The sequence below is a fragment of the Brachyistius frenatus genome, unplaced genomic scaffold (genome assembly GCF_029030835.1).
Source record: "Brachyistius frenatus isolate BFR_SWC_R1_liver_20210118 unplaced genomic scaffold, ASM2903083v1 Contig_20, whole genome shotgun sequence".
NCBI lineage: Eukaryota > Metazoa > Chordata > Actinopteri > Embiotocidae > Brachyistius > Brachyistius frenatus.
Genome location: NW_027210619.1, coordinates 3,301,660 through 3,329,598, shown reverse-complemented (window position 1 = coordinate 3,329,598; position 27,939 = coordinate 3,301,660). Strand labels below are relative to the sequence as shown.

The window sequence follows — 27,939 nt, the reverse complement described above, 5'->3', positions numbered from 1 at the left end:
GTTTCACCACAGGAGTTCTGGTTGTAGGTGTAATGGATACTTGGAGGAGGCAGGGTGTATATTCAGAGGGTGGTAGAGATTGGGGGCCACCGGGGACTCGTTGCCACTTTCTGCCCAGGGGCCCCTAAACAGGTTTATCCGGCCATGCCTGTAATGATCGGAAGATAGTCAGCAAAATGGGAAGAGCACATGATTTGTAGCCTAATAAAGTGGAGGAATGGATATTCTTCATCCTCACGTATTTTCAGGTGCTGGATTGGGAACAGGAAGACTGCTCTTTCAGAAAACTTCTTTAAAACACTTGACGGCTGGTGATCTCGAAGAAATAACAACCGGGCTCACCGTGGGACTGGCCGGGACGAGCCACAGATTCCCACGACCCCTCCTCTACACACACAGACACACTCACGCTCACACACACACACACACAAGCTGCAGAGACGCACGAGCAGCACGGAGACAGATAGGCTGAGCAGCTTTGCACCACTTTTAGTAAGACTGTTATTTACTGTAAAAGCTTCATTTCAGGCTCCGCTGTTGCGCTGCGCACCGACTCCCGCCGCGAAACCGAGGATGAAAAACGTCTTAATCTGAGGGGGAATGAGGTGAAAGTGGGGATTACCCGCGAATCAAAGTGAAAGAGTGGGAGGAATAACGCAACTCAGGTTTATACAGTTTGATAATGCCGAGAAGCCAGCTTTTTCTCCGGATTCACGTCCCAAACCAGGCAAGTATCCACTCTTGACTGTATGTAGACTGCGTTAAAATAACAGGAAGTGAATTATTGTAGTGATCAACAGAGCTGTCGAGCAAAAATAAAACGCTAAAGATGTATGCGTAAAAGCACTAATTGGATCCAACTTGAAATGTTTTCGTCTTCGTTTGCGTCCTGTTGGGATCGCCCGTTGTGTCCACTTGCCTCAGGGGGTAATTAAATTACGAGTTCAGTTCAGAGCAATTACCACGGTGGCGTGACTTCATTTCTACGACTGCAGTGAGATCGTGAAGTGAAATCACAAGGTTTTTGAAAGTGGGGCAGTCATTAACGATGGCGAACGAGTGGTTCAATAACATTTTAGTCCGGGTTCATGAGTGGAGAGTGTGTTGCTCCTCAGAGACACTGGGAGAGTAGCTGCAGAAGGGTTGGCATCTCATTAACTCAGCCACATGTCTTATTAAAGCAGCTATTTCCTGTTGTGTGCAATGCAGAGTAAACTGTCTCCAACACCCTACTGATGCTGCATTCAGCACTCTCTCTAAGCCATCTTTTCTGTGTCTCCTCCTCTCTGTCCAGTCTGAAGCCAGAGGATGACAGCTGCCAGTCCCACCTGCAGCCCCGCCTCCTCCCACTCCTCCCACTCCTCACCTGTTTGCCTGCCAGCATGCCACGGACACCTGAGCAAAAGCAAAGCCTTCCAAACCAAGCTGCCCCTGGGTTCTGCCCCGGGTGTGTGGCTACTGCTGGGTGTCATGGTGGTGCTGGTGGGGATGAGTGTAGCGGTGGCGGGCTACGTTTCTGCAGCACCAAAGCTCGGGAGAGGACGCGTCAGCACTCCCGCTGATAGGATGAAACTGGTCGGTCCTGTGGTCATGGGAGTGGGCCTCTTCATCTTCATCTGCGCGGCCACGCTGCTGTACGAGAACCGGGACCTGGAAGTCCTCAGACGAGAGACGCCTGACGACCTTGAGGATCTGAGGGGAGACAGCTGCTGGGAGGATTTGCAGGATTGTCAGGAGCAGTGGAAATGGAGAGATGGAGAGCAGGGATCCTGGGTCACTCCAGCCCACATTCTGCCCCTCTCAAACCAGAACCCTCCTCTGCCTCGCTCGAACAGAAACAACATTAGCGGCAGACCGTCCCCGCCACCTCTTATGGATGCAGGATGTAAATACAGAGAGGAGGTGGACAAAAAGGAGGAGGAGAAGGAAGAGAAGGAAGAGAAGGAGAAGGAGGGTAGGTCAACCCTGTTGGCCCGAGTTCTGCACCACCAGGAACCGACTCCTCACCCTCCCTCCCCCTGCCTGTCCATCTCTCTCTCCTCCATCTACTCAGACTCCTGCAACTCTAGTGACGCCAACTTCAACGTACGGACAGACTTTTCTGCGCCGCCTCGACACTGAACCCCCCCCCTCCCGCCCGACTGGTTCCACTTGTACGGTCTCATGAAATATGCATGATGGGACACACTTTAAAGTTTCACTTGCAGACAAGACTATGCATTCCTCAATAAACCGATGAAACGTTTGTTAGTATGTTTTAGTGCCTCGGAGTGGCGCAGTTACTCTGAGTCACTGTCTGTGAAGGGTGGTTTTGTCCTACATCGCTCTCTGACTCACCCACATGTGAAAGATTGGAGCTGCGCTGTTTGATGTCAACTCGCCATCATGTTGCAACCATGCCCAAAAAAAAATAATCTCTAAAGTCACTTCAGGTTTGACCAAATATGGACGTAAGGAGGTTTGCTAAAAAGTTATTTGGGTGCCATACTGGGAGATGGACACACTCCCTCCCTCCTTTTCCTCTCTCTCTCTCTCTCTCTCTGACACCCACACCCACACACACACACACACACACACACACACACACACACACACACACACACACACACACACACACATCTCTGCAGAGGTCTCACATTTCTTTGCTAGAGAAGTTCAGTTAAGAGGATGAGCCAGATTAGGTCTCAAATGAGTCTTTATCTAATCACACACATGGTGTAATCTCCTCTCTATCTGAGGAAATTGTGTCTCAGTATAAACAAGAGAAGCACACAAGGCCACACTCCTCTCACTCGACACCTACAGCCACGCTATAAATACCAGCTGGAGCTCTGAGGACATGCAAGATCTCCTATTTTTGAGACTAATTCAACTTTTTTTTTTTTTTTTTTTAAGTTCTCTGTGTCAGCTGCTCAGTTTTCTCAAGTGCGGTGAGGCGAGATCTTTACGCATTTCAATCAGACAATTGAGAGAAAGAAAAAAAGAGCAACAACTTTAACAAAAGAGCAAATTCTGGTGAGGCTGCTATGAGTTCTTTCTGACGTGGTGTAACTGAGAAAAGCAGTCCTGTGAGTTGAGTAATTGAAGCCTCGCTCTCCCACCATCCCGACCTTTCATCTCGTCTCTCTTCATCATCGGATTCCTACGCTTTATTCAAACACTCCATCCTCCATCTCAATCCTTGGCTTCTGCAAAGCTGATAAATAGTGAAAACAGGGAAAAACAATGCAGAGGAAAATATTCGCAGATACAATTAAGCCAAAGCGAGCCTGTTTGAACAGGCGGAGAGGAAAGAGGGGCTGGATTTTATTTTAATTATCGCCAGCATTTTCTCCTCCACTCTCTAATTACACAGGGGATCAGTCTGCAGGTTTTTATAGGTGCTTCAGGACTGCTGAGTATTTCCTTGTTGTTTGGGCCCATGCTGGGATCCTGCCATCCAGATGACGACTGAGACCGAAGTGTACAGTAATTTGCAGCCACACATTTCACTCACTAAAAACGGTATCCATCTGTCTCTCCCGTACACGCACAGACCCGGTGGAGGCTTTTGTGTAGGTACAGTATGCCATTTTAAGATGCTGGATGTGTATTTCAGCAGCATCAGAGATGAGTTGGGGAGACGTTTTTTTGAATCTTGCAACATGCTGCAAGCAGCCTCCTTCGCACTTATTGCTCCCAAAAAAAAGAGAAAAAAAGCAGCTCTCTCTTCAGTCTCGCATGCAGCTAGTCCTTCTCAGTGTAAGATGATGTGCTCACATTTAGGAGGGAACATGCTGCATTGTAGGATTACTTTCCTTTCTGATTAATCTGCACATTATTGTACTAATCTACACTCAGTTGCCAGTTTATTAGGTACACCCATGTTGTCTTAACACGACATTCCTGCAATAAATTCTCCCTTCACGAAGGTTATAATGTCTTTAATCGAGAGGTTTTGTGACATGTTCATTTCAGTGGCTGCTGTTTGTTCTGCTCTTGAGCTGTATTGTGTTATACTGACAGGTGTTTCTACTATTTGTCCACTTCATTTAAATAAGTGAAGAGAGGCTCAAAAAACAGAAACAACTCTCCGTATGATGCAACACAGTACCACAAACTGCAGCCTTCAAAATATTCAGTTGCCTGAAGCTGATGCTTTTACTTAGCTTTTGCTAGTCCAAAAGCTAAAGATATTACATTTACTGTCCAATAATCCAAATAAAAGAAAGAAATTGTTTAGACTCTGGACCCAAATGTTTGATATTGTTGCTTGTTCAAAGATAAATACGATTAATTAATAATCAAAATTGTTTCATATGATTTTTTTTTAATCAGTAGCATGAATAATGTTGCTCCTGTTTTTTTCTTACATGTTACAAATATGTATAGTTTGCTTTACCAGGCTTTAATTCTGATGATCAGGTTAAATTTAAATGCAAAAAAAATAAATAAAATCGATTTGAATCTGACAGTAAACTGACCAGAGGGAATAATTTCAGCACATTTATTCGCCTGCAAACCTCACTGCAGCAACACAGAACTCGAGGAATCTCCTCGTGTGTACATCTGTGTTTGTGTGTACACGGCAGTGTTACATAAGACAGCTGCGCAGGTTTTTATGCTGCATTGAGAATATAACTGAATCTAATCCCCCCCCCCTCCCCGCAGGCAGTAGTATGTGTGTGTTTGTGTATTGATACACGTGAGCAAACGGACATGAAGCCATAAGCTGCTTAAACCTGCGCTGACTCGGGACATGTGCAATTTGCTCCTTAAGAGAGGGATAGAGAAGCTGTGATCAAAATTTTCTGGAGTCAGTAAAAAGATGTGTTACTGAGGATCAACGAGCACCAAAGGTATTAGCCTGAAAGTGCGGGTTTTTTCTTCCCGTTCCCCCCCCCCACTAACAACTACAGCAGAAAAAGGGATTTAGTTAAGATGTATTTCTGACAAATGAGAAGCATCACATGTTTCCCAGCAATGAGGGGGAATTTGAACTTTTGACTACTTCTGACACCGTTTGTTCCTCATTAGAAACAGAGAAGTGTCACCAGCTTGGTTTTACGTGTGACATTCATGCTATATCTTCTATTAAAACGTCTGAAGGAGACACAAAATCAATCAACCAATTGCCTCTTCCCTTACAGATTTTTTTTTTATACTATGGACTAATCCCCAACACTTCACTTTTGGTGACCTCTCAGCACCCTTTTAGCAGCTCTGATTGGTGCCAAACAAAACGGGTGCTCTTCACACTAATCCAATTTCAGTCCGGCGTCCAGCTGCTTAACCAGTCCGCATTGAGCTGTCAATGGAAGAGGCATCCCACTCAAAATGAAAGGACTAATATTCGGTGTTTTTACCATCATGATGCTCACATCTGCTCGAGGTAAGCTGGCGTAGCGCCTGTGTTTTACAGTAGCTGGAGATCCAACAGTATATTCTGTCCTACACGTTTAATGGCAATTTACTCTACCGCAGAGTCAAACAACTTAGCCTGAAAATCGGTTTACATCCTACTTGATACTGACAAACAGATTCTTGCTGGTTTCATGCACATATTAAATGGAGAAACGTATTGATTAATATCTAATTAACATTTATTTGATTTGTAAAATATCAATGATGACCTCTTATGGATTTTATTTTGATATATTACATCCACGTGTCGTGTCATGTAATTTGATTTGTAAAGCTGTCGGTCTAATTTACATATATATAAAAGAATTTGACTGCGAGGTAATACAGAACTGTTTGATTATTGGGCACCCCTAAGTAAATCTAACATTGTCTAATACAACTGATATATAATTATTATTTACCTTTTTGATTAATCTATTGATTTGTTTTAATAAATTGATTTTTAGTCTACAAAGCATCAAAATATCTTGTCTACATAGTGTCTTCTAGAGCACAAATTGCTTGTTTTGTTCTACCAACAGTCTAAAATCCAAATTTAATCCAATAGTGTAAGACAAATAAAATGGGAAAATGTTAATGCTTGTAAACATAAAATGGATACTTGCTCATTAAAATATTTGCTACCGAAGCCTCCCAGTTCAACTGTAAATTCCCACTTAATGAAAACATTTTTTGAGAAACTTTTAGAGATTCAATTTTAGGGTCACTTATGGGGGACAGAAAATATCAAAGACAGCATGCACACTGATGCAATAGTATGACATACCGTTTTAAATCCTCAAAAATTACCATAAAGTTAAATCAACACCTCAAACAAAGACCATTATAACCCTCATTAACTTACTGCATGCAGGGCTGTTGTATCACACTGCATTGGACGGGATGGACCCGACCAAAGACCGAGACCATGCGGTTCCGTTCTTCCTCCACAAATTCACCTCACTTCACTTTAGTGACCTGAACCAGCTCTAACAGGATGACAGGGGATAAGGGTTGTGAGTCTCAATACAACACATTAGGCCAATAGATGTATACTAATACGTTGTTGTCCATTACTTGCATGTCTTTTTTGAAAAGAAAATGACACGGGTAACATGAGCTTATAAAGTCATTTGCAGACCTATTTTAATAAGGATCTAGAAAACCATTTTTGGTAACAATAATTTTTATAAAGTATCTTCCCGCAGAACAAGTCCTATCTAATCTGTGACGCAAGCTGAATTACTTTCAGGATTTGAGTACAGCACAGTAGGAATAACTCGGGGTTTGTCCCATCCCTGCATTATGTTCTACTGCCAACACTTTCTATTAATTCCAGTATCTGTCTAGTTCATAAAAACACGATGCTGCCCTGAGACATGGAGCTCCCCCTGAACAAACGCGAGTCATCCACTCAAAGAAACAAATTCCAGACTGCTGCAGAATAAACAAAACATTTCTGAGATGCTCCAGTGTTCAGCCGAATGTTGTCATGTGTTTAGCAAGATGTCCTCTTACAGCCCGAATAATAAACGTGCAGTGAACGGGGCTCTTGAATAAATACTTTAGACTCTCAAAGAGTTTAAGTTTTATTGACATTAATTTGATCCGGTATCTAAATGTATATTCTTTTCACTTAGGCAAGGAAGGGCAGCAGTCGGAGCAGCTCAAGGAGTCGGTGGTGTTAAAACTGGAGGAGGCGTTTCTGGAGTGTTTTCGTTGTGACCTGGGCTTCTGGGATGCCTGCTACACGACTGAAACCAACTGCAGCCTCGGGGAGCGCTGCTTCACAGGCCGAGGGATGGCAGGTGTGTCAGACAACACCGTGTTTAGTTGATCATATTTATTGATTAATATCCAAGCATGAAAGAGACTGATTTATAAAATGTATATTATCTACTAAATATAGTGAATGACATGAACTTGTCTCCCCAGGTGATGTTCTGGATATAAAGACGCTGGGCTGTGCGAAGGTTGAGGAGTGCGACATGGAGACGACAGTGGAACTATTCTTTAACAACACCGTCTATGCCGTGACCAAACACTGCTGCAACACGCCCTTCTGCAACTCAGCACACAAACCTTCTATCTGCACACTTTTGCATCTCACAGCGGCTTTCTTAACTGCCTGGCACCTCAGTAAAGCCTCAACGGGACCATGATATACAAGCATTTGTTTATTTTTATCAAAAACAAAAAGACTGTGTGAAGTAATGCTAAAAGGACTTCAACCATATGGGGAGGAAAACTTGCCAGTTTTACAATTGTTTTGAATTCTCTAATGAAAAACCAGAAACTAGATCATTTTGGTATAAAAGACAACAATTTATTAATTAACATATTCAATTCAAACAATTCAGTTTTGTGTCACTTCATATTTTGAAATATGCAAACAGTACTTTTGAACTGAGCCAAATATTTGTTTTGCTACAATATAAACCAACAGATGTAGGACAACTTTCTCAGTGTTACACTTTGTTGTGTTGTTGTCTTATATCCTGCAGGTGAACCTTAGTGAAATCCTTTGTCCCAAAACAACCCAGAACATTTAGAAAGGAGTGAACAAACTGACCACAGTGGTGTAAAAGCATGCTGACAGCAGCAGCGGAGTTCAGCTGCAGTTCAGCAGCTCTCCAGCAGAGGGCAAGACCTCATCTTTCATGAAACTCTGCAGATCCAAATCTTTGTCCTCCAAGTCGAGGCTCAGGAACTTCTCTACCACACACCTGCACCTATAAGGCATGCGCACGCACGCACACACACACACACACACACACACACACACACACACACACACACACACACACACACACACACACACACACACACACACACACACACACACCTGTGTGTTACCCACATTGCTCTTTACTCTGGGTTTTTGTCGTCACTCTGTACAGTTAAAGTTTAACAAACCTCATTGCTTGCTCGTCCGATGATGCTTTGTCTGTGCGTTTGATGGGCCTTCCTGTCCTGTACAGTTCAGACACCTAAACAAACACAAAAACACAGTCAGTCAGTCTGTGAGCATGCTTGTGTGCATTTGTGTGTACTTGTGTGTGTGTTTACCTCGACTCCTCTCTGTACAAGGCAATTTGGCAAGCCTGCCAGTGTAGCGATGTTGGCAGCATAGCTGGATTGGCAGATCCCTTCCTTCAGTTGGTACAGAAACACCAACTCATCTCCGTCCACTGCTGTCTCCAGGGTCTAACACACACACACACACACACACACACACACACACACACACACACACACACACACACACACACACACACACACACACACACACACACACACACACACACACACACACACACACACACACACACACACACACACAATGAAATGTGGTTAGATAAATCTGAGGTGGAGTGTCATTATCTATTTGGTCATTTGGACAGTTTGACAGTTTCTGGCTTCAACATTATTCTGGAGCACAATCGTTACCGGTTACTAAACTTCAATGAACATTCACACTAATGCTCATCATCATTGGATAATCTCGTCAGTCTCTCAGTACCAGAAGAGACAGCAGGCCAGAGGATGGTAGCAGGCCCAGCTGCAGCACACTGTGGAAGTTAGTAGCCAACAGGACGTGAGGAACATCCACCAGACCCTTTCTCAGCCAATGAGAGATCGACGCAGCCAGCAATGATAGTCCATCTACCTGAAGGGAGACATTAAACCAGCGACTTTGATTCTCTTCAGTTCAGGTTAAGTTCTTCACTCAAACTCTTGATAGCCTTACATTTAGTAGCTGTAATGAATAAACCAATTACAAAGACCTCCTTGCCAATCAGTCTGCGGATAAAAACGTCCACCGGATTTCCCTTCTTACTCTTTGATTGAGCCACAGCATGCTAGAAAAACATGTCAGCTTAATTGATGCTGAAACTAATTACTTGCTAATAACTGTCAAAAATCATGCCACATATTAAAGTAGGAATCACAACTCTTTGTATAAGTATGCCGAGTCTATTTTCATTCTAACCACAAAAGATAAATTAAAAAGTTTGATGTTTACTTTGATTTTTGTTGTCTTCATTTCTGACCACATCCACACTGACCAACCTGAACCACCAACAAGTAAGTAAGACTAACAGCAGCACCGGCTGAGATTAGTAGATGTGGACTTTTTTTTTAAGGGGAACTTAAATAAACACTTTTGGGACCAGCCAATTCTCTCCTATTGCCTCATTAAAGAACGTGCAGAGCTGAAGCCGTCTAACACGCACACACCGAGATCGGCAGCTCAACAGTCATTGTGTCTAAACTTGTAGGGTAAAGGTGGGGAGAGAAAGAGTGAAATATGCACCAATAGAACCAGTCCTTGTTCTGGTGCCTGATTAGGCTGAAAATGACACCTTTAATGCAATTAGAAAAGACGAGACGAGAGCTGCAGAGTTAAGTGGTAATTATCTGTTGATATATTACTTGTAATTGCAAAAACATTGATAATAGACATTTTAGGTTCTTGTCGTTAACATCTACAAACCGGGGTAAGATTAAACTTGTTCAACCTACATGGGTGTTATTTTTTGTTATTGTTTCTTTTGGACTCTGCTTTTTCCTAGAGGTAAATATAATTGCTTTGGACCCTCACCGTCCCTCGCCAGAGTAACCTGTCGGACAGAGATGGATGAAACTGAGCAGTAGGGACTCCTCTCTCTTCTACTCTCCCCAGAATTCAACAAGAAGTATGTTCCAGTTACCGAAACTACACACTGGACATCCACACATAAAGCAACTAAAGGATGGTTAGAGAGCAAAACTCCTGGGCATAAATTTAATCAGCTGTGAGTCTTCAGTTTGATTTCTTTTCCGCTGGAGCTTTACTGCATGTCGTTCCTCTGCTCTTTTCCTGTCTGTCTCTACCTCTCCTATCTAATAAAGACAATATGGCAAAAAATAATACATATAAAAAAACAAAACACTTATATAAAGGATAACACTCTTTGTCTGGTGGTTGTAGAAGTCTCATAAACTGCCTGTAGGTGGTGCACACTGACACTTAAATATCTGTAGATCTTGACAGCTGCTGCTATTTTCTTGCTAATAGGTGACACATGTTGAGCTGAACTGCGGGTCTGTTCGTACTGCAGCTTTAAACTGAGTAATAGCTAGTTTAGGGTGATTCACATTAATGACACTGTGTGTACTTGTTACGTGTATGCATATGTATTTAATTCACAAAGTGCTGTAACAGTTTCTTCTTACTGTATTAGTTCCTTTTCCAAATTCATCGATGAGGACTAATGAGTTGCCAGAACTGCTGTTAAGAGCCTGGGCCATCTGGAGAACAGAGACACAAACTGTTAGACTACATTTTGTTGTTTTATTGTTTGTGTGTGTGTGTGTGTATGGTGGTTGTAGGCAGCAGTTGCTTTAAAAAAAAAAATCTCAACAGGTGGAGAGTGGGAGTGGGAGTGGGAGCTGGAGGCCAGCAGTGTTGGAGGTTCATAGATTTAATTTGTATACCCCCACACAGATACACACATAGCTACTTGTGTGCATAAGAATGTGTGTGTGTGTGTGTGTGTGTGTGTGTGTGTGTGTGTGTGTGTGTGTGTGTGTGTGTGTGTGTGTGTGTGTGTGTGTGTGTGTGTGTGTGTGTGTGATGTACCTGGTTGAGGTCTATGATGAAGGTGCTGAGGCCCACAGACACAGACTCTCTGCTCTGCATGCGGGTGAAGATCCCGTCCACCAGACCGATTTCTGCCTCCTTCGCCGGCACGTCTGAGCCAATCAGAGCCATGAACACAATCAGACCCACCTTCAAAAATCAAAACAGAAAGAAGGTGATGTGTCATGTCAGGGTCAGACAGGAAGTGCAGTGGTATAAACTTGATGAGGGGACTGGACTCACATCAGTGATTCTCATCTAAGGTCTAAGCTCGCCATAGTGTAAGATGGAAACACTCCCATTAAGAAACTTTACTGTCCCTTTAATGATATTACAGGGGTGTAAATGTGTTTTTCTGTGGAAGTTGTAAATTACAGCTTCAAGGCTTCTTCTCATTATTAACAAAGTAAAACAGTTTGGAACTGGAAACTGCAAATGTCGTACATAATGACTGCTGTTGATGGAGCAGCTTCTGCAGCTTAAGAAAACAGATGTAGATGATGTATTGTCATGTACATTATGTATGATTATGATGGTAGATAATGTGCAATTTAAACAAGTGTTGTCTCCACTAGGATAGCTTCACTGTTCTATGTTTCTTTAAACTCTCTATTAGTTTTGCAGTAAGTGCTTGGGAGGAGTAAAAGACAAAAGGTACATTCAGCCCTAAAATCACCAAAACACAAATGACAAGTCAATTTGAGTTGAAACGGAAACTGACTGAGGCACGAACACACTGGGTCACAGACAGAAACAAATATGTCAAAACAGTGCCACTGATTCGGCAGCAAATCGCCACAAAAGGTCGAGTAAAATGTAGTAAATCAAGAGCAGAATCAGTGTATTATTATATGTGTTATTGAAATTATCACACTTGTTTATACTTTCTTAACAGGGACTGACCACCCCGACCTGTTTGAGGTAGATGCTCTTGCCAGATGAGTTGGGGCCGGTGATGATCTTGACTCTGCCCTCGGACTCAGAGCTCTGGAAGGAGTTGGCCACAAACACAGGCGAGCACAGCTCCAACAGCGGGTGTCTGGAAAAAGATGGAAGATGTACAGTCTTGTACTGCGATGATTTCCGTCTTGTGTGCGAGTGCCTACCTGCCCTGTGTAACGGTAATCTTCCTGTGGCTGGCTAGCTTGGGTGAGATGTAGCTGTACTCCTGGGAGGCACTGCTCATAGCCATCAGACAGTCCAGCTCAGCAGTGAGATCAAGAACCTCCGTAAAAAAAACACACACATTGAACACACTGAGTGTCCTGGGCAGAGCACATCTCCGATACAATGACATACACAAACCAATAAAGCTGCCTACTTGGAGCCTTGACACTGCTTTCGATGAGGATCGAGATGAAACTGTTTATTTAACCATATTTTAGCAAAAATATAACGACTTGGAACAAACTGAGCAGATGGGCGACAAAGACATAGATTATGTTGCTGTACCTGCTGTGGTTTAAGACCTTTCTCTTGATGTTTTAATACTTTATGATACTATGAAAATGATGAAAAGGTGAGGATGGGTGAATGTGTTTGATTCTGAAAAGAGAAATTTTGGAAGGGGCATCGCTTTCTTAAAGCTGAATCTGAGATAAATGCTCATTCTGCTCTCAAAAATAACTTATAACATTTGCAATTGTAGCATGTAATACGACAGGACACGGATCTATCAAGAGAAAAATATCACAGCAGTTGAAAAGAACTCGTACATGGGATCAGGACCTGTTTCATAATCAACATCAACAACTCAATCCAACTGGAAGAAACATAGAGTTAATCACAAAATCCACCTACACATTAAAAACACTACTTTGATACCAACAATCATTTTATCAGAGTGGGAGTCATGTTTTAAACACTGGAAACACAAAGTGCCCGATGATGAAGACCAACCTTGTAGAGGGAGGTGCTCCTCTCGAGGATTGTGTTCTGCAACTCTGTCATTACTGCCGTCTCCATGTCTGAGAAGCAGGAAGTTTATTGTCGGTAAAGTGTCTTGAGAATCACACAGTGTTTGGTGTAAAAATATCAGGAACACAGCTGACAGCTGATTGTCTTATGAGCGAGAGTAAAAGACCTCTAATGTCACAGTGCAAGTCTCCTAGGAGGTCGTCTAGCTCTCTGGTTCTCTGGCTGCGGTAGTGGAGTCGGTCCTCTGACAGAAACTAGGCCACACACACACACACACACACACACACACACACACACACACACACACACACACACACACACACACACACACACACACACACACACGGTTAAAATCACATACTTTGTAGATAATTTAGACTACAAAAGCATTTACGTATTTTTATTATCAGACAAGATCATAAACCCACCATAAAATCAAGTCCCTCTATCTCAAAGTCCTCTTTCCCCATCATACTCGGGAGCCGAGGCACAGAGAGCAGGAATCCAATCTGAAAAGAGAGTGTCCAACTGATATATGAGCACTGATATAAACAGTATATGGTGTCCCAGAGAAACAATTTTCACTATCTGGTAGCACGAATCCAGGTGATAAAACACTATATGTGGGTACACGCCAGGCAAATAACTAAAAATCTAGTTTAAAAAACAACAACAACTAGAATTTTAGTTATTCGTCTGTGATCTATATGAGTCAGTAGATGTGTAGAAGCAAAGATTGGACCAGAGGGATGTAAATGACACAGCAAGAAGGGATCAAAGTGTCCAGGAGTTCAAGCTCTCCTCTGGCAACATCTGTCAGGAAGTCAGACAGCCCCATCATTGTCCTCTTCTCTAAAAGAGGAAGAGTGTATTTCTGAGTTAGGTTCAAAGAGCAGATAAACGTCACATTGGCCGAGAACTTTAAAAGGCCCATATTGTACTTACTCTCATCGATGGCAGGATCCACATTCGGTTTGATCGTGAAGCGGTTCTCTGCGAGGCTGGTTTCAAAATCCACCTACATGTAGACCGACAGTAATCACAAGCACCGTTCACTACGATGCACTGCTACAAAAGCCGGATATTGTGAAGGGGCGTATTTTTTTGTCTGATTATTGCCGATGGTGTGATTTTGGGGCACAACATACTTGGAAGAACTCACAACTTGGCTGATGAGGGAGACGATGTAGTGGAGGTCATCAGAGAAGCCTTCACTGATATCCCTAAATAGCTGAATGGACCGAGGCAAGTGTCGCACTGTATCCCTGATACACACTGCACTGCACACCGTCTGACAAACACACCATTTTGTCAACATTGAAGAAAAGCTATCACACGGAAAAGGTGCATATGGTGACGCTGGACATTCCTTCGAACCTTGTAGAGACTCTGCCAGTCAGTAACTTTGGTGTGAGAGAGAGACATGCGCCGTAGAAGAGTCTGACACACACACACACACACACACACACACACACACACACACACACACACACACACACACACACACACACACACACACACACACACACACACACACACACACACACACACACACACACAGGTTTTAGGTGGTTGACATGATATCAGTGTTCAGGTGATGATTCAGTAGATACTGGGTAGCCTCGTTACCGGTATGTTTCTGACGTTACGCAACAAGGACTGCAGGGTGCTCAAGGCGTCTGAATTCCGGGGCGACGTGAAGAAACGTATCACTTCCTGCCTCCTGTGTAACACTTCCAGGTCCTGTGTTGGCCGCATAAACCACTGACTGTCAGAAGAGAAGCTGTCACTTACACAGATGGCACTTCTATAAGCAAACAGTAACTTCACCTCACCCAGAGCGACTACAGTGTGTTGTATGAATACAAAAAGTGATGGTTTTATAAAGAAAATATGGTGTGTATATTACCACAATATACTGATTATAGCAAATAGTTGAAATCACATTAATATTATTGTAGACAGCAACAAAAAAACAATAATGCATTATCCCGGAACAGCTGAGACAAATTTTCTGACCGGTAAAACTTTTGTTTCATAAATACGTAAAAAAAAATAAAAAACTTACATTTTAAATTTTTGTTGCCTTAATAATGTTTGTTTCTAATGAAGAATTCCAAACAATAAATGTACATTTGTAAAGTTAACTGCTTTACATTATAACTTCAACCACATAGTGTTTTTCTTTTATAATTGTTAAATTTAGTATTATTGTCTTTTATGTATTATGTAAAGCATTTTTTCACAGCTTCCTCTGTTAAATAAATTAGGTATGAACTAGTCCTGCCTACAAGTAGTAGTGATAGTTATACTAGTAGGGCTGGTGGTACAGTGTATAGCATTACTAATGGTATTTCACATCAATTTAATTTATATCTGACACAACTTTTACACAGAGATTGTTTAGTTTTACCAGGAACTGTTGATAGAAATAACCTGTTTTTCAATAAAAGCCCAATATTTTCTTTTGATTATGTAAAGGCCCCTTTTGGGGTTTTGTTTTATGTAATTGTTGTTTCTCACCGCAGCAGTTTGGAGCCAAACTTGCACCTGCAGCGGTTCAGTATTCCTGTGACGCACAAGAAGAAAAGGTAGTTCATGTAAACACTGTTAGATAAGATAGAGTGATAACATCCTGGATTGTTTACCGTAAAGACTGAGTCCTTCCTTTTCACCAGAATGCAGCTTGTACACTGACGGGTGGAGCTCTGATTTGAAGATCTGCAGTACACTGGAACAAACACTAAACCCTTACTTCTTTCTGTATATTTGACAAATTTTGTTGTCCGATTTGATTTGTGGTAGTTTACACGATACATTACATTCATTTGAATTGATTTTATTTTATTTTTTTACTCAACTACAATCAAAAGAAAATGAAGATATAAAACAAGGTCAGGACAGTAAAAGTGAAACGAAAGATTGAGGTCTCAAATGTTCTAAAAAGCTGCATTGTCGGTTTAGTAGTTCAACAAGGAATAATTCATGAGAGATTCAGGAGATCAATGCTTTGAGCTTTGAGGGACATATGATGGAGAAAGTTCATGTAAATAATAGAAACTGTGCTGGAACGCGTACCTGTAGGTGTCTCGGTCAATGCACACCACACTTTTACTATATAGGGAAGAAACAATTGACATAGACTGAGAGGCAACATTTTTCATTCATGAAAACATGTGAATTACATGATGCATGTTTGGTTTGCTGATAGATAAACAGTTGATATATTATGAAAGCACAGTGCTACAAATGCATACATGTTTGACTGACTAAAAAAAAAATCTGTGTGGTGAAATGCTGAGCAGTAAAAAGTGACTCCTGGTTAAAAAAAGACTCTTTCAGGGTCCTCATTATGGAAAATGTGTAATCACAGTCCTGTGTGTGTGTGTGTGTGTGTGTGTGTGTGTGTGTGTGTGTGTGTGTGTGTGTGTGTGTGTGTGTGTGTGTGTGTGTGTGTGCATCACTATATTCATGTGTGTCTCACAGCGTGTAGGCGTGAAACTGTAGGATCGGAACTCCAACACTGCTGTCTTCCAGCTCCACGCCCACTCTCCTCCTGTCCAGACATTTTAGCAGAGCGCCCACTGCCCTCATCTAACCAACAAATGTACACACACACACAATCACAGTCAAATACAAGAAAGTGATGGCCATATGGAGATCAGCTCCTGCAGAACCAGATGGATAGGATGCTATTCAGACAGCTGGTTTACCATTAGGGGCGAGTCAAAGGAGATACAGGAGGAGAGGTAGGACATTTTGTCTCGCTCTGAAATGCAGGCGGGGAGGAAAGGCAGGTGGGCAGAGAGAAGCCTTTGCTTACTGACCTCCAGACCTGCAACGTTCACAATAAATGCGAAATCAAGTCAGCTTTGTGGAAAATCCTGCAATTTTCATGGAAAAATCCTGCGAAGGGATACGGATGTTATGGGTGGGCGTGTGTTTACCAAAATCAACAAATGGATAAGTGACCACCTCTGGTTTGTAGTGTGGGTTTAAGCCTGAAACACGACAGAGAGCGCTTTAGAAAAATGCTATTGTCAAAAGCATTGTTTTCCCATTAGATTACGACAGTGTGCTCACTAAAGGGTACATAAAGTACTGTATAACAGCTTTACAGTCTTCTTCCCGGTTATCACGCTAACTGGCTGAATCCCTAATCTCATTTAATTTCCTTGACCCAGAAACTGCTTGTCCCACACCACATCTAAACAAAACTTTCTTCGACATTGCCCATGCTTAGATAATTTTGTTTTCCCAAAACTCACCCAGTTGCTGCAGGTAGCGAGTCATGCAGCGCTCCTGCTTTGCACTGGTAATGATTACATGGGGACTAACCTCCTGGATGACTGAACAACAGGGAAAAAAAAAAAAAAGTGAGTTTATAAAGAGGATAAACATTTTAATCTGAAGCTTTTCTATTCATAAAAACCACGAGCCAAAGCCTGTCTGAGGATGACGCTGATGTCTTTGTCAGAGGCAGGTACATAGTTCACCTCTGGCCAGCAGGTGGAGCTCATGGTTATCAGGTGTGTCTGCCATGTAGTGTAAAGAAGAGTCCGCACTGTCGTAGAAGCAGAGGCCCACCTGTCCACGCTGAGCTAAAACACTCAGTAAAACCTTGAAAAGAGACACGTAGATACAATAATGGACATCTGACTGTTGGAAATAAAAGAAATAAGTGGCGGACTTGGGCTTACTGCGGGCGAGTCTTCCTCCTCTTCTTCATCATCGCCGTTTATACCGAAAGGACTAAAAGTCCCGTCTCCTCCTCTTGGATTTTCCAGAGCTGCTGCCATTGTAGTACCAGTCAAATGGAGGTGATTTAATACTCTTCGGTGCTGTGTTTTTGGTCTCCGGGGGAAATATCCGGTTGTTAAAGCTGCTAAATGTTTTACGCCCCAGCGCGGTGCAGGTGATGAGCGTCGTCTAAAGTCCGCATATTCAGGTGGTAATTCTCTGAATGTTCGTCCTTACGATCCTTACACTTAATCAAATTGGTATTTGATGTATTATTATTTAAAAAAAAAAAAAAAAAAGATCATAAACAATAGTTGCTACAGCTAGCTGGTTAATGGTAGCGAGCGCAAACTAGCGAAATAGTTTTTTACTTCCTTATTTTAGTCAGTCAACATATACTCACAGGCTGTGTTGGGACTTTAAAACAACACGCATTTATATAGTTGGTAAAGTCTGCCCGATAATAGAAAGGAGGCAGATAAAATGTTGACAGGTGTCCCTGCTGAAAAATGATCGTCCGCCCAAATCTAGTTTTTGTACGCGGGAGTGCGCGCGCACCCTGTTAAAGCTGTTTCCTCCATTTTATTTTTGGCCCACCTAAATGTTTACTGCTGCTTTTATCTGGGTCAAACTGTCATCACCTGCAAATACATATAACTGCGTGTCAGTCAAAATAACAAAGGTATGTCTTTATTCAACTATAATGTTTTTTATAACTGAAAAATTCCAATTATGGCCAAAGAACCCTTTGTAGTTTATATCGATCATGATACCATATTATCCTAATGTTTCTGATGTGTTTGGTATTTCTGATCCTTTTGTATATCCTTTTTTTTTGTTTGGAAACTAGACAGAAATTCACATGACTTACGGAAGTCTTTATACATATATATATAAAATAAAGAAAGCAGCTCTTTTCCAATTATACTCTATTAGTTTACCTGTTATGTGCCCGAGATTGTAACCATTCTTTTTTTTATTTTTTTATCAGTTTAATTTTCTTTGGCAATTGGTCTGCAACCCATAAATGGCAGTTTTCCATCTGCTAAAAAACTTCATCATCCACCTTGTCACTGAAAGGTTATTTCTACCTTTAATTGTCTTGATTTCATTCATGAAGGTTATATTTGAAAGATTATCGCTCACTCAGTCCTTTTTAACAGTTGAAATACATTTAAAGAGGCAATGCAGCCCATAAAATGGACATGAAGTCATGTGTATATCTGCACTTTAGAACTCTTTGAAAAATCTACATACATGATTTTACTTTTAATGCCTGTGTTAAAGTAGCAATACTAGAATATAACTAAATTATCAGTAAAAGCATTACATTTGTTTATTTATATACATGTAGTACAAGTATAGCACTTTACTGTATAGTATACTTTGTACTGCATACTTATTATTATTTTTGTTTTCAGTAATTCAGGATGAGTACACTCCTTCACCTGTGAACCAACCAGGCTGTCAGTCTGGTCAGCAGATGTAAGTTTACATTTACTTCTTCAGGTGCATTAGGAGGTTTTGGCAGCTTAATTTTGTTGGAGACCTCGGATCACTTTTTCTTCTCATCCATAATTTTCTCCTCAACTGAATATAAGCTTTGTTTTGCCTAATCTGAGAACCTTTACGACACCACACAACAATATTAAACTGTCCTAGTTTTCGTTTGTGAAAGGATGGAAAAACTGTAAAACAGCAATTATAACTTTAGTTTATAATGGGAATCGTTTATTATATGCACAAAGGTAGAAACAGTAGTTTTGCCAAACAACAGTACCCTCAAAATCCCCAAATTTCCTACCAGTTCAGTGTTAATGTTTTAAAATATAATCAATTATATATACATATATTTATAATAAATAACATTAGCAATGAATAAACTTCTTTGGATATAATGCCACATGTATTTAAATTATTTTCTTCTTTGGTACACTGCCCAGTGATTGACACAAAAGCATCATCATTGTGGGTTTGTGTGAAAATTAGGCTAATGATTAGAAAGCAGGTAGTGCTGGAGAAGAGGGGGTAGAGGCAATTTGTCCATTTGATTTTGCCTTTGCTGCCCTAAACACTGACGAACTGACAGTCCACATAAAGCCATCAGGGCCGGGGGATCACCTGAGAACAAGCGAGAAACAAAAATGTTACTATTATGATCATTATGCACTGTAAATATAATTTTTTTGGGGGTATGTAAGACTATGATACTCACTTGTGGTACCGTTCAGGTAGCGTAGCCGTATGCTCGCTCCCCCTCTCACACTGCTCACCGCCGGGAACAGCTCCGACCCTCGAGGGAGGTCTTTGAAAGCTACACCAAGGAAGCTGCCATCAACAACAAATCCCAGAGTCCCTACGTCGGCGTCCAGGACCAGGAGGATACGCTCAGGGATGAGGAGAGGGGTTTCTGATACCTTTATGTTTTGCGAAGTGGAGGACTGTGGTCCAAAATCCTCTGCAGCCTCAGAGTGACGTCTCTTCCTTTTTTCTGGGTAAAGCCCGAGACTTTGTCCACCATGCCACAGCTGATTGGTTTTGAGCTCCCAGCCCCAGGACCCTGAATCCCCACCCACCAGGACATTGTACCCTGAGGCCTGCAGAGGACAGTCCTGCCTCGAAATACCCAAGACGGCATGACTCCCTCTGTGTTTGGGGCACCACATCACCTCCCAGACGTGAAGGCCATTCTTCACTCCCATCTCCGCCCTCGCCCCATCGCTGCTAAGCTCAGCAGGGGAGCGGGTCACTTCCTGTTTGCAGGGCGACAGCAGGAAGTGAGGAGAGCGTTGTACTGAGCTCCAGTGTGAGCGGCTGTCTCCAGGAGAAACTGGAGAGGAGTTCAGGGTGACTGCGAGGCGAGAGGAGGTTGGAACAGCCAGTGATGGGAAAGCTGATGATGAAGAGGATGGAGGACTGTCGGCTGCACTGCTGTACCTCCAGACTGACAGTAAGAGACCCATTGTTGCAAACAGCAGGGTCACTGCGAAGTGCTGTCAGATAAGAACTGTGAAGAACACTAGACAACAATGCATGTTTATACATGGCAAAAAAACAATCAAGTCAAGTCACCAGCTTTTTTGTGCCAAAAGTACCTAAAAATAGAACCTGTTGTATAGATGCTCAATGAACAAAGCCCTTTACAATATTACATCAGTATTATACAAATGTTTACGTGATAAACATTATGCATTGTCTTGGAAAATAGGGCTGCAACTAGCGATTATTTTCTCGATTAAATGATAAGTGGTTTGGTCTTTAAAATGTGGACCAGTGTTTCCCAACCCCTAGGGTGAAGCCTAAAATGTCTTGTGTTGTCCCGACTAACAGTCCACAAACCAAAGATATTCAGATTGTCATCATGGAGGAATGAAAGAATCAGAAAATATTTACATTTAAGACACTAGAATTAAAAAAATTTTGGGGGGGTTTTTCTTTATAAAAAGTGACTTAAAAAAATGATTAATCAAGTACCAAATTTGTTGACGATTGATTTCCTGTTGATCTACAAGTCAACTAATCTATTTGTTGCGGCTCTAATGTAAACAGAATGTTGTAGCTGACCCAGATGGAGCTACTTCTAAGTATTTATCATACTGTTTACTGATGGTGGTTTCAATACATCATCACATTTGACATGCTTATTATTGGTTTTAAAAATCCCAATTCATAAAGTGGTGGTTGGATAGAAAGTAGCCTACAATAATTCCCTCTGAAATGTAGTGTAGTGGAAGTGTAAAGCAGTTTTGACATTAAAATATACAATATCCTACATCAAAACTATCCCAAGGTGTATTTTCCATTTCTGGATAAAGGAGAGTAGTAGAATATAAGGTAAGGTAGAGAAATATGATGGTTCAGGTTATGTCACCTGTTGGAGCTAGTCAGGAAAACAAGCAGTGTCCTAAATAAATCTTTAAATCTTACCAGCTGTGTTGAATCCTTCTCTGTGGTGGTTATGAGCAGGCAGTTCCCAGACATCCCGTGTGCGGCCCCGTCAGTTTATAGGAGTCCCTTATCAAGCAGCTCGCACGTCTTATCGCTTTTCGATAACGTAACCGCTCCGTTGGTGCGGTGATGCTTTTCGGGACGACCTCCGCGACGGGAACAGCACAGTCCAGTCCGACACAATTCAGAGTTGCAGACACAAGGACGAAAGAGCCATGACGTGATTGTAAACCGATGGAAAGCTGAAAAGAAAATCACGGGGAAATTACAGCTACATCTGTCTTGATTAATGCCACCGTCGGCCCGCCATCAGTTCCACTTATTCCCAAATTCAGGTATCTCGTCTTTTTATCGCGTCCGGTAATGGATGTAAACATAAATGGCGAAACACAAAAAGAGAATCAGACTCGGGCTTTTTACTAATAGGAAGAGAAAAATAAAATAAAATCCAAAGCGGCTCATTATTTCAGACAGCACATGCGCGTCAGGAGCAGCACTGTAATGTGTAATTAAGCCCTGGGCACTGTTTTAGAGAGAAAAAAAAGTGACGTGGCCCACTGGTTCCAATTTTTGGGCAAAATAGATTTATAGAAATTAAGCCATTTGATTTTGTGGTGGAAAGAAGATAGTGGTTAGGTATGCACGTTAGAGTTATTGATGAATTCGATAACATGATATAAAATACTGAAAAACAATAAGTTCCTTGAGCCTAAGAGACAAATGCCTTGTTTTGTCTGACCAACACTAAATCGTCCCAAAGACGTTCAGGTCTCGATAATCACTAAAGTACAGGGAGAAAAACAAATTTAACACCAAAAAACAAAAGAGAATGTAGAGGCAATAAATTGTGGACCGTTTTTTTAAAAATATATAATTAAAAAAAACAAGTAGTTTACGTGGATTAATTTTCTGTCAATGAAACTTGATTAATCAACTAATAATTTCAGATCTAAAATTATAGTAAATTAACAAAAAAAAGTGCACATTCATCAAATGATGAGAACAAAAATGATATAACCATTAATATTCAATTCTTATGGACAATGTATGTTCTCCCACCCTCTGTCCTACCTCATTTTGTTTGCATTATATGTCCATGTGTCCAGTCTGCAGCATTTCAGAAGCCTGCAGCCCAAAATGCTATTTCTTGTCTGTAAGACAATACTGAGGGAAACGCTGCCCACTGAGCTTTTTGCAGGAAAGCAGGGATGAAAGTGGGTCACATCATGTTATTTACTTTTAAGGAAGAAAATCACAGGGCTTCTAGATTCATTTTTATTGAGCTGATGAATGTGTTTTGTGTTGTAGGTTTGTTGGGTGAATATGAGGAGAGTGTCAGTCACAGACTTCTCTGACTTCAGTTGTCTCCTCTGCACTTAAAACTGTTGGGAAGATGGATAACTGACAGACTAATGACCACAAATATTCCAGAGATAATCTAAGATAAGGTATAAGCACCTACCTTACAATACAGACACAAGTACAGTCACAAAGGTTTTACAGTCCAGAACCATGGAACGAATTGGCTGTCTTTGATTAAAATTAGCACAGGTGATTTTGCTATGGATGGTCATGAAAAGCATTTATATGTTAGGATTATATACAATATGCCAGCTGTTATAACAAAAGGCAATATAAGTTTAAAACTTTTCTTTTCTTTTTATAGTTGATTTAATCTTACTACCTAACAGCAGTCCTGTCTATATGTGTCTGATTTGTATATATTTGTTGGTGTTTAGGTTACCTGTACCTCAGTGGGCTTTGAATTATTCTGTGGCCATAACCCTGCACATGAGTGGAGTGATGGAGGTTGGTTTATGCGCTGCCTCCTTTTGTGCTCATGCATCATGATGTGGATCCAGCTGATGATGACTCATTACTTTATGTACCACCGGGGTCTCCAACCCGCAGCTAGCAAACTACCAGTAGTCCGCCACCCGGTTTTGAGTAGATCCCAGAAGGTTCGAACGAAATAAATTAGATAACCCAATGTCTCTTGGTAAATCTCTTTGCATTTCTGTTCAATCAAATTCACAGACATCTCACCCCCTTGTGACACAAAGCGATTCACTAATGTTCACAGCAATTTTTCAAGAGACTATCCAGCTGGAAGCGCTCTTTGAACAGAGAAGGGGAATGAGCTGAAAACCGCGCTTATAAGACAGCAGTCTCTATTTACCAAACCAACAAAGAAGGCCAATGTAGCAACATAGGCTTCGTTTAAAGTGGCGCACATCTTTACAAAGCACAAAAAACCTTTCACCAATGGCAGGATTGTAAAAAAGGCAACGACTGCGGTGACTGAAACATTCAATTTTGTCCATTATTGCCGATTTACAACTTGGTGCAAACACTGTGGCAGGGAGAGAGTCTACACTGGCTGCAGATGCAGCGGACCAGTTAAAACTGAACGTGGACAGGCGCAAATGGTTTCGATCCAGTGTGAGTCAATTGACTCCAGCAATACAGCCCACCTGGCTGTCTTCATTTGGATGGTGTTTGATTATTTTCTACAAATGAAGATTTTTGACCTTACTTCCACTGAAAACTACAACCAGAGGAGTTGATATTTACAATGTTGTGAAAAGGACATCTCTGTTCAAAAAACGATCCCCCTTAAGCAGGTGTCAGTAACAACTCGGGCTTTATTGCTCACTGCAAAACAGACCTGGACTTTGCTACATTTGTGAACTATCGTAACATCCATCAACAGGCTGCGGATGTAATGGGATTTGATCATGTCACAACACGACACCTGTTGTTAAGATTAACTCCATACGAGCAAGGCCAAACAACACGGGAGCTTTAAGCTGTTCCTGTAGGAATTTTCTGCTGAGTATGGGGATCTCCTTCTCCACACCGACATCAGGTGGCTAAGCATGGGTAAGATCCTACAGCGCTTTTTTTCCCGCTGCTGAGTGAAATTAAGGCTTTCATGCAATCGAGGGAGAAGGATATCACTCCGTTGTCTGATGCTGAGTGACTATTTGATTTTGAGTTCCTGAGAGATGTAACTGAGAAACTGAATCACTTGAACCTACAGTTGCAAGGTAAAGAAAAAAAAACATATGTAATATGATAGGTGTGGCGAAGGCGTTCAAAGCAAAGCGATCATTTCACATTTAGGAAGTGAAAATCTAGAAGTTTTAGCACTTTCCTCTCAGTCTCAAAGATGTTGAAAAGCCATGCAGTGTCAGCAGACTTTTTGAAAAGTATTGTGACCTACTGTCCAAGCTTGGGCTGGGGTTTGCAGAGAGATTCACTAACTTTGAGAAACTTGAGCCCTGTGTGACATTTATTGCCAACCCCTTCACGGAGATGGACTTGGGTGAGATTTCAGGACAGATGGCTGAACTGTTCCATATCAGTCCTGTGAAGATGGAGGTTGTGTACCTCCAAAATGAAGTCCAGCTAAAATCTCAAAAGCATTTCTGGAAACTAGTGAAGTTACAAATCAAAGTAAACACTAATGACATTAGTTTTCTTTAATTTAGTTGAGACATTTTATAATTCAAATATCTCTCTTATACCATCGTTTACTTTTTATAAAGTTAACATCACAAAACAAATGATCTGATGTAGCATAATGTCATTTTTCAACCTGTGTGTAAAAACCTTTTTTTTTTTATTTGCTACCACTTTCTTCCCAGCTTTTCGATAACTTTACATTTTTGTTGTTATAACATGTTTTTCACAAAGGAGCAGACAAAATTAATTTGTAGGCACCAACTCCCGGCCTAGAAAAAAACAAAAAGAAGAACAGAGTCACAAATTGTTGATTAGAAATCACAATAACCTCACAGGCTCCTTTTATAAACTACAGGTGCTACATTAACTCAGACACAGCTGTGTCTGTAATTAGGTAGGTAGGTATTTACTTTATTAATTCCCGAGGGGAAATTTTTTAATTGTGACTGGTAGTATTGACTTTCACACACTGTAATTTAAAGAATAATAAAACAGTAAATAATTTCTGACAGAAATACCTTGATTACTCCAGGACTTCCAACAGTGCTGCCATTTATGCAGAATGGTGAAATTTTAAAATGCTATTTAACGTACAGGTATCATAAACACAACTTTCTGTTTGTGTGATTTTGGTCCATTAATTAACTAGTAGGATTGTAAAAGTTACAGACCAATGATAGTTTTGAAAAGAGCCTGTTCATCGCTGCACACTTTTCGCCTACAGCTGCTAACACTAAAGGCCCTAAAGAATCTGATTTTGTTGATACTATTGGGGATTAATTTTGCCCTTTTCTCACCACGTTTGTTCTTTTTGTAGAAAATCAGCCCAGCAAGTACAAGGACCAGACCGAGCAGCAGCCCTGCTGTCCCAATCGCAATCTTATTCACCCCTGACTCAGGCATCGGGTCTGAAAACATATTTATCCCAAACACATTTATTTACTGTATATTCATGTTTATTAATATATCCTTCCATAACTCTGTCATAACAACAAGATGATTGTTGCCTCAGTAAAATAAATCAAAGTTAATTCAATCAATCCCCTCCACCTTCTCTCACTCTCTTACCCCAGTCATAAAGCTTGGGCTCCATGAGGCTGGCGTGCTCCACCATGCAGCTGATTTTCTCTCCATGTTCGGGTGTAATCTCCAGATGGGAGTGGAGCTGGTAGAGCCAGTTCCCATTGGGAAGCTCCTCAGTGGATGTCACGTCAGATGTTACTTTCTTTCCATCTCTCAGCCAGGTCACTCTGATTTCTTTGGGATAAAAGCCATAAGCACTGCAGACGAGCATGCCTGAATGTTTGCTGCTCGCTGCCTTAACTGACCTCAGCTTGACAGAGGGCTCGGCTAGAGGAGAATACCCAAAGACAAAACTGTTAAATGTCATTAATTAATCCACTTATTATACACTTATAATGAGAAGTTTCTGTAAGACTTTAGATTACAGCCTTGCAATTTATTGTGTAAATATTTTTGTACATCTGATGTACCAAAGAAAATGAGGGGAAGAACAGTTCCAGTGTGACAAGTTTACTTATAAGAGGGACCTATAAATACAGGGTAATGTACACTTAATATGACATACATACATAATTAAATAATTACTATCTTATTAACAGTAAAGAAGCAACAACAAAAAAATGCCTTGGAAAAAATTGCTGAGGCTTGTTGCTTCAAAGGAGCAGTGTTTAGTGGCATCTAGTGGTTGCAGATTGCAACTAACTGAACACCCCTCGCCTCACCCTCCCCTTCCAAGCATGTACTAGAATCTAAATTGATTGACAAAATGATTTGTAAAGGAGTATTTGTACAGCGTAAATATAGTTCCTCATAAATTTTGATCATGTCTGTTTATGCTGTAATTTAGAAAATATGCAGTTTTATTTATTTCTAGGTCCCTCTTCAACACAAAGTTGTAACCCAGTTAATCTCTCATCTCTCACCTTCTTTCATTGTACTCGTACCCAGTAAGTATGACATAGACTAGACTAAGACGTAGTAAATTTAATTAGAAGGCTTTGTAATCTGGAGCGTTATCAGACTTTCAGTTTTGATCAGAAAATCACCTGTTTTTGATAACAAATCAAAGATTTGTGGGAGGTGGGATTTGCACGCCTCTTCATTCGCTTTCTCATGTTCAAAAAAAACTTTGCTTCTGTTGAGTTCGTCGGCAACTTCCTTTCCTTTATCCGTGTAGCCGATATACTTTCCCAACGTGCTGTTGTATTGGCCTAGAAACACCTTGTTGAAGTAGATTTGCTCCAGATAAACGTAATCACGGGGCGAAGTGAACTGGCAATGAATCAAAGCATAAACATAGAGAGCACCTGTAACATGAAACAAACAAGTGTTCGGTGATGTACAAAATATTCTTGTTCATTACTTATTCACACACAACAGATGTCAGAATTTTAAAAAGTCAATACTTTTTGTCTTAAAACTGTAAGGATAGGCAGTAGCATTCCTGTCTATGTTTTACTTTGACTACAGCACAAACAACAACAACAGCTTTTTGTTTTAATGGTACTTACTTGCTCTTGAAAAAAGCAGGGACAGACACGACAGAGACAGGAACTTGTAAATATGCATGGTTGACAAACTAGAAAGGACAAACTGAAATGGGAACCAAAACAATGTCGCACTGGAAACACAAGGAAGTGAAGAATGGGATTGCTCAACGTTCTTATAAGCAGGTACGGTATGTCACATTACGTAGGCGTGGTTCCCTGGGTGGAGTTATTTGTTTTCACATTTTTTTTTTTTTTAAACATAAACAACGCAGTCACATGTTTCAAGTTTTCAATGCTATTCTGGGAATTTCCCCTGTCATTGTTCAGTAGTTATAGTTTGTCCAA

The 27,939-nt window shown here is 41.2% G+C and overlaps 4 protein-coding genes across 5 annotated transcripts; 1 reads left to right on the top strand and 3 right to left on the bottom strand.

Moving 5' to 3' along the window:
• Positions 1 to 180: 180 nt before the first annotated feature.
• LOC138619494 (uncharacterized) lies at positions 181 to 9,408 on the top strand. The gene is made up of 4 exons (XM_069696015.1): positions 181 to 727; positions 1,295 to 5,371; positions 7,023 to 7,190; positions 7,318 to 9,408. The coding sequence occupies exon 2, from the start codon at positions 1,309 to 1,311 to the stop codon at positions 2,119 to 2,121; it is 813 nt and encodes a 270-aa protein (XP_069552116.1). The 5' UTR covers positions 181 to 727; positions 1,295 to 1,308; the 3' UTR covers positions 2,122 to 5,371; positions 7,023 to 7,190; positions 7,318 to 9,408.
• msh5 (mutS homolog 5) lies at positions 7,982 to 17,724 on the bottom strand. Its single transcript, XM_069696012.1, has 25 exons — positions 17,626 to 17,724; positions 17,422 to 17,545; positions 17,194 to 17,274; positions 16,873 to 16,926; positions 16,639 to 16,760; positions 16,410 to 16,519; positions 16,004 to 16,039; positions 15,574 to 15,656; positions 15,449 to 15,494; positions 14,555 to 14,693; positions 14,303 to 14,365; positions 14,088 to 14,216; positions 13,871 to 13,943; positions 13,668 to 13,777; positions 13,354 to 13,434; positions 13,092 to 13,179; positions 12,908 to 12,975; positions 12,115 to 12,233; positions 11,921 to 12,047; positions 11,009 to 11,158; positions 10,603 to 10,677; positions 8,906 to 9,052; positions 8,452 to 8,589; positions 8,299 to 8,372; positions 7,982 to 8,114 (listed from the first exon to the last, which is right to left on the bottom strand). Exons 1-25 carry the CDS (start codon positions 17,722 to 17,724, stop codon positions 7,994 to 7,996), a joined length of 2,457 nt encoding a protein of 818 aa, XP_069552113.1. The 3' UTR covers positions 7,982 to 7,993.
• Positions 17,725 to 19,380: 1,656 nt separating this feature from the next.
• On the bottom strand, positions 19,381 to 22,123 carry LOC138619493 (SPRY domain-containing SOCS box protein 1). 2 transcript variants are annotated; one of them, XM_069696013.1, is made up of 3 exons: positions 21,593 to 22,123; positions 19,881 to 20,658; positions 19,381 to 19,786 (listed from the first exon to the last, which is right to left on the bottom strand). In XM_069696013.1, exons 1-3 carry the CDS (start codon positions 21,644 to 21,646, stop codon positions 19,656 to 19,658), a joined length of 963 nt encoding a protein of 320 aa, XP_069552114.1. In that variant the 5' UTR covers positions 21,647 to 22,123; the 3' UTR covers positions 19,381 to 19,655. The 2 variants fall into 2 exon arrangements, with proteins under 2 accessions (XP_069552114.1, XP_069552115.1); XM_069696014.1 differs by having other exon boundaries at positions 19,881 to 20,684; positions 21,593 to 22,121.
• Positions 22,124 to 22,598: 475 nt separating this feature from the next.
• Positions 22,599 to 27,746, bottom strand: LOC138619491 (DLA class II histocompatibility antigen, DR-1 beta chain-like). The gene is made up of 5 exons (XM_069696011.1): positions 27,616 to 27,746; positions 27,151 to 27,411; positions 26,150 to 26,431; positions 25,879 to 25,989; positions 22,599 to 25,350 (listed from the first exon to the last, which is right to left on the bottom strand). The coding sequence occupies exons 1-5, from the start codon at positions 27,671 to 27,673 to the stop codon at positions 25,325 to 25,327; spliced, it is 738 nt and encodes a 245-aa protein (XP_069552112.1). The 5' UTR covers positions 27,674 to 27,746; the 3' UTR covers positions 22,599 to 25,324.
• Positions 27,747 to 27,939: the final 193 nt, after the last annotated feature.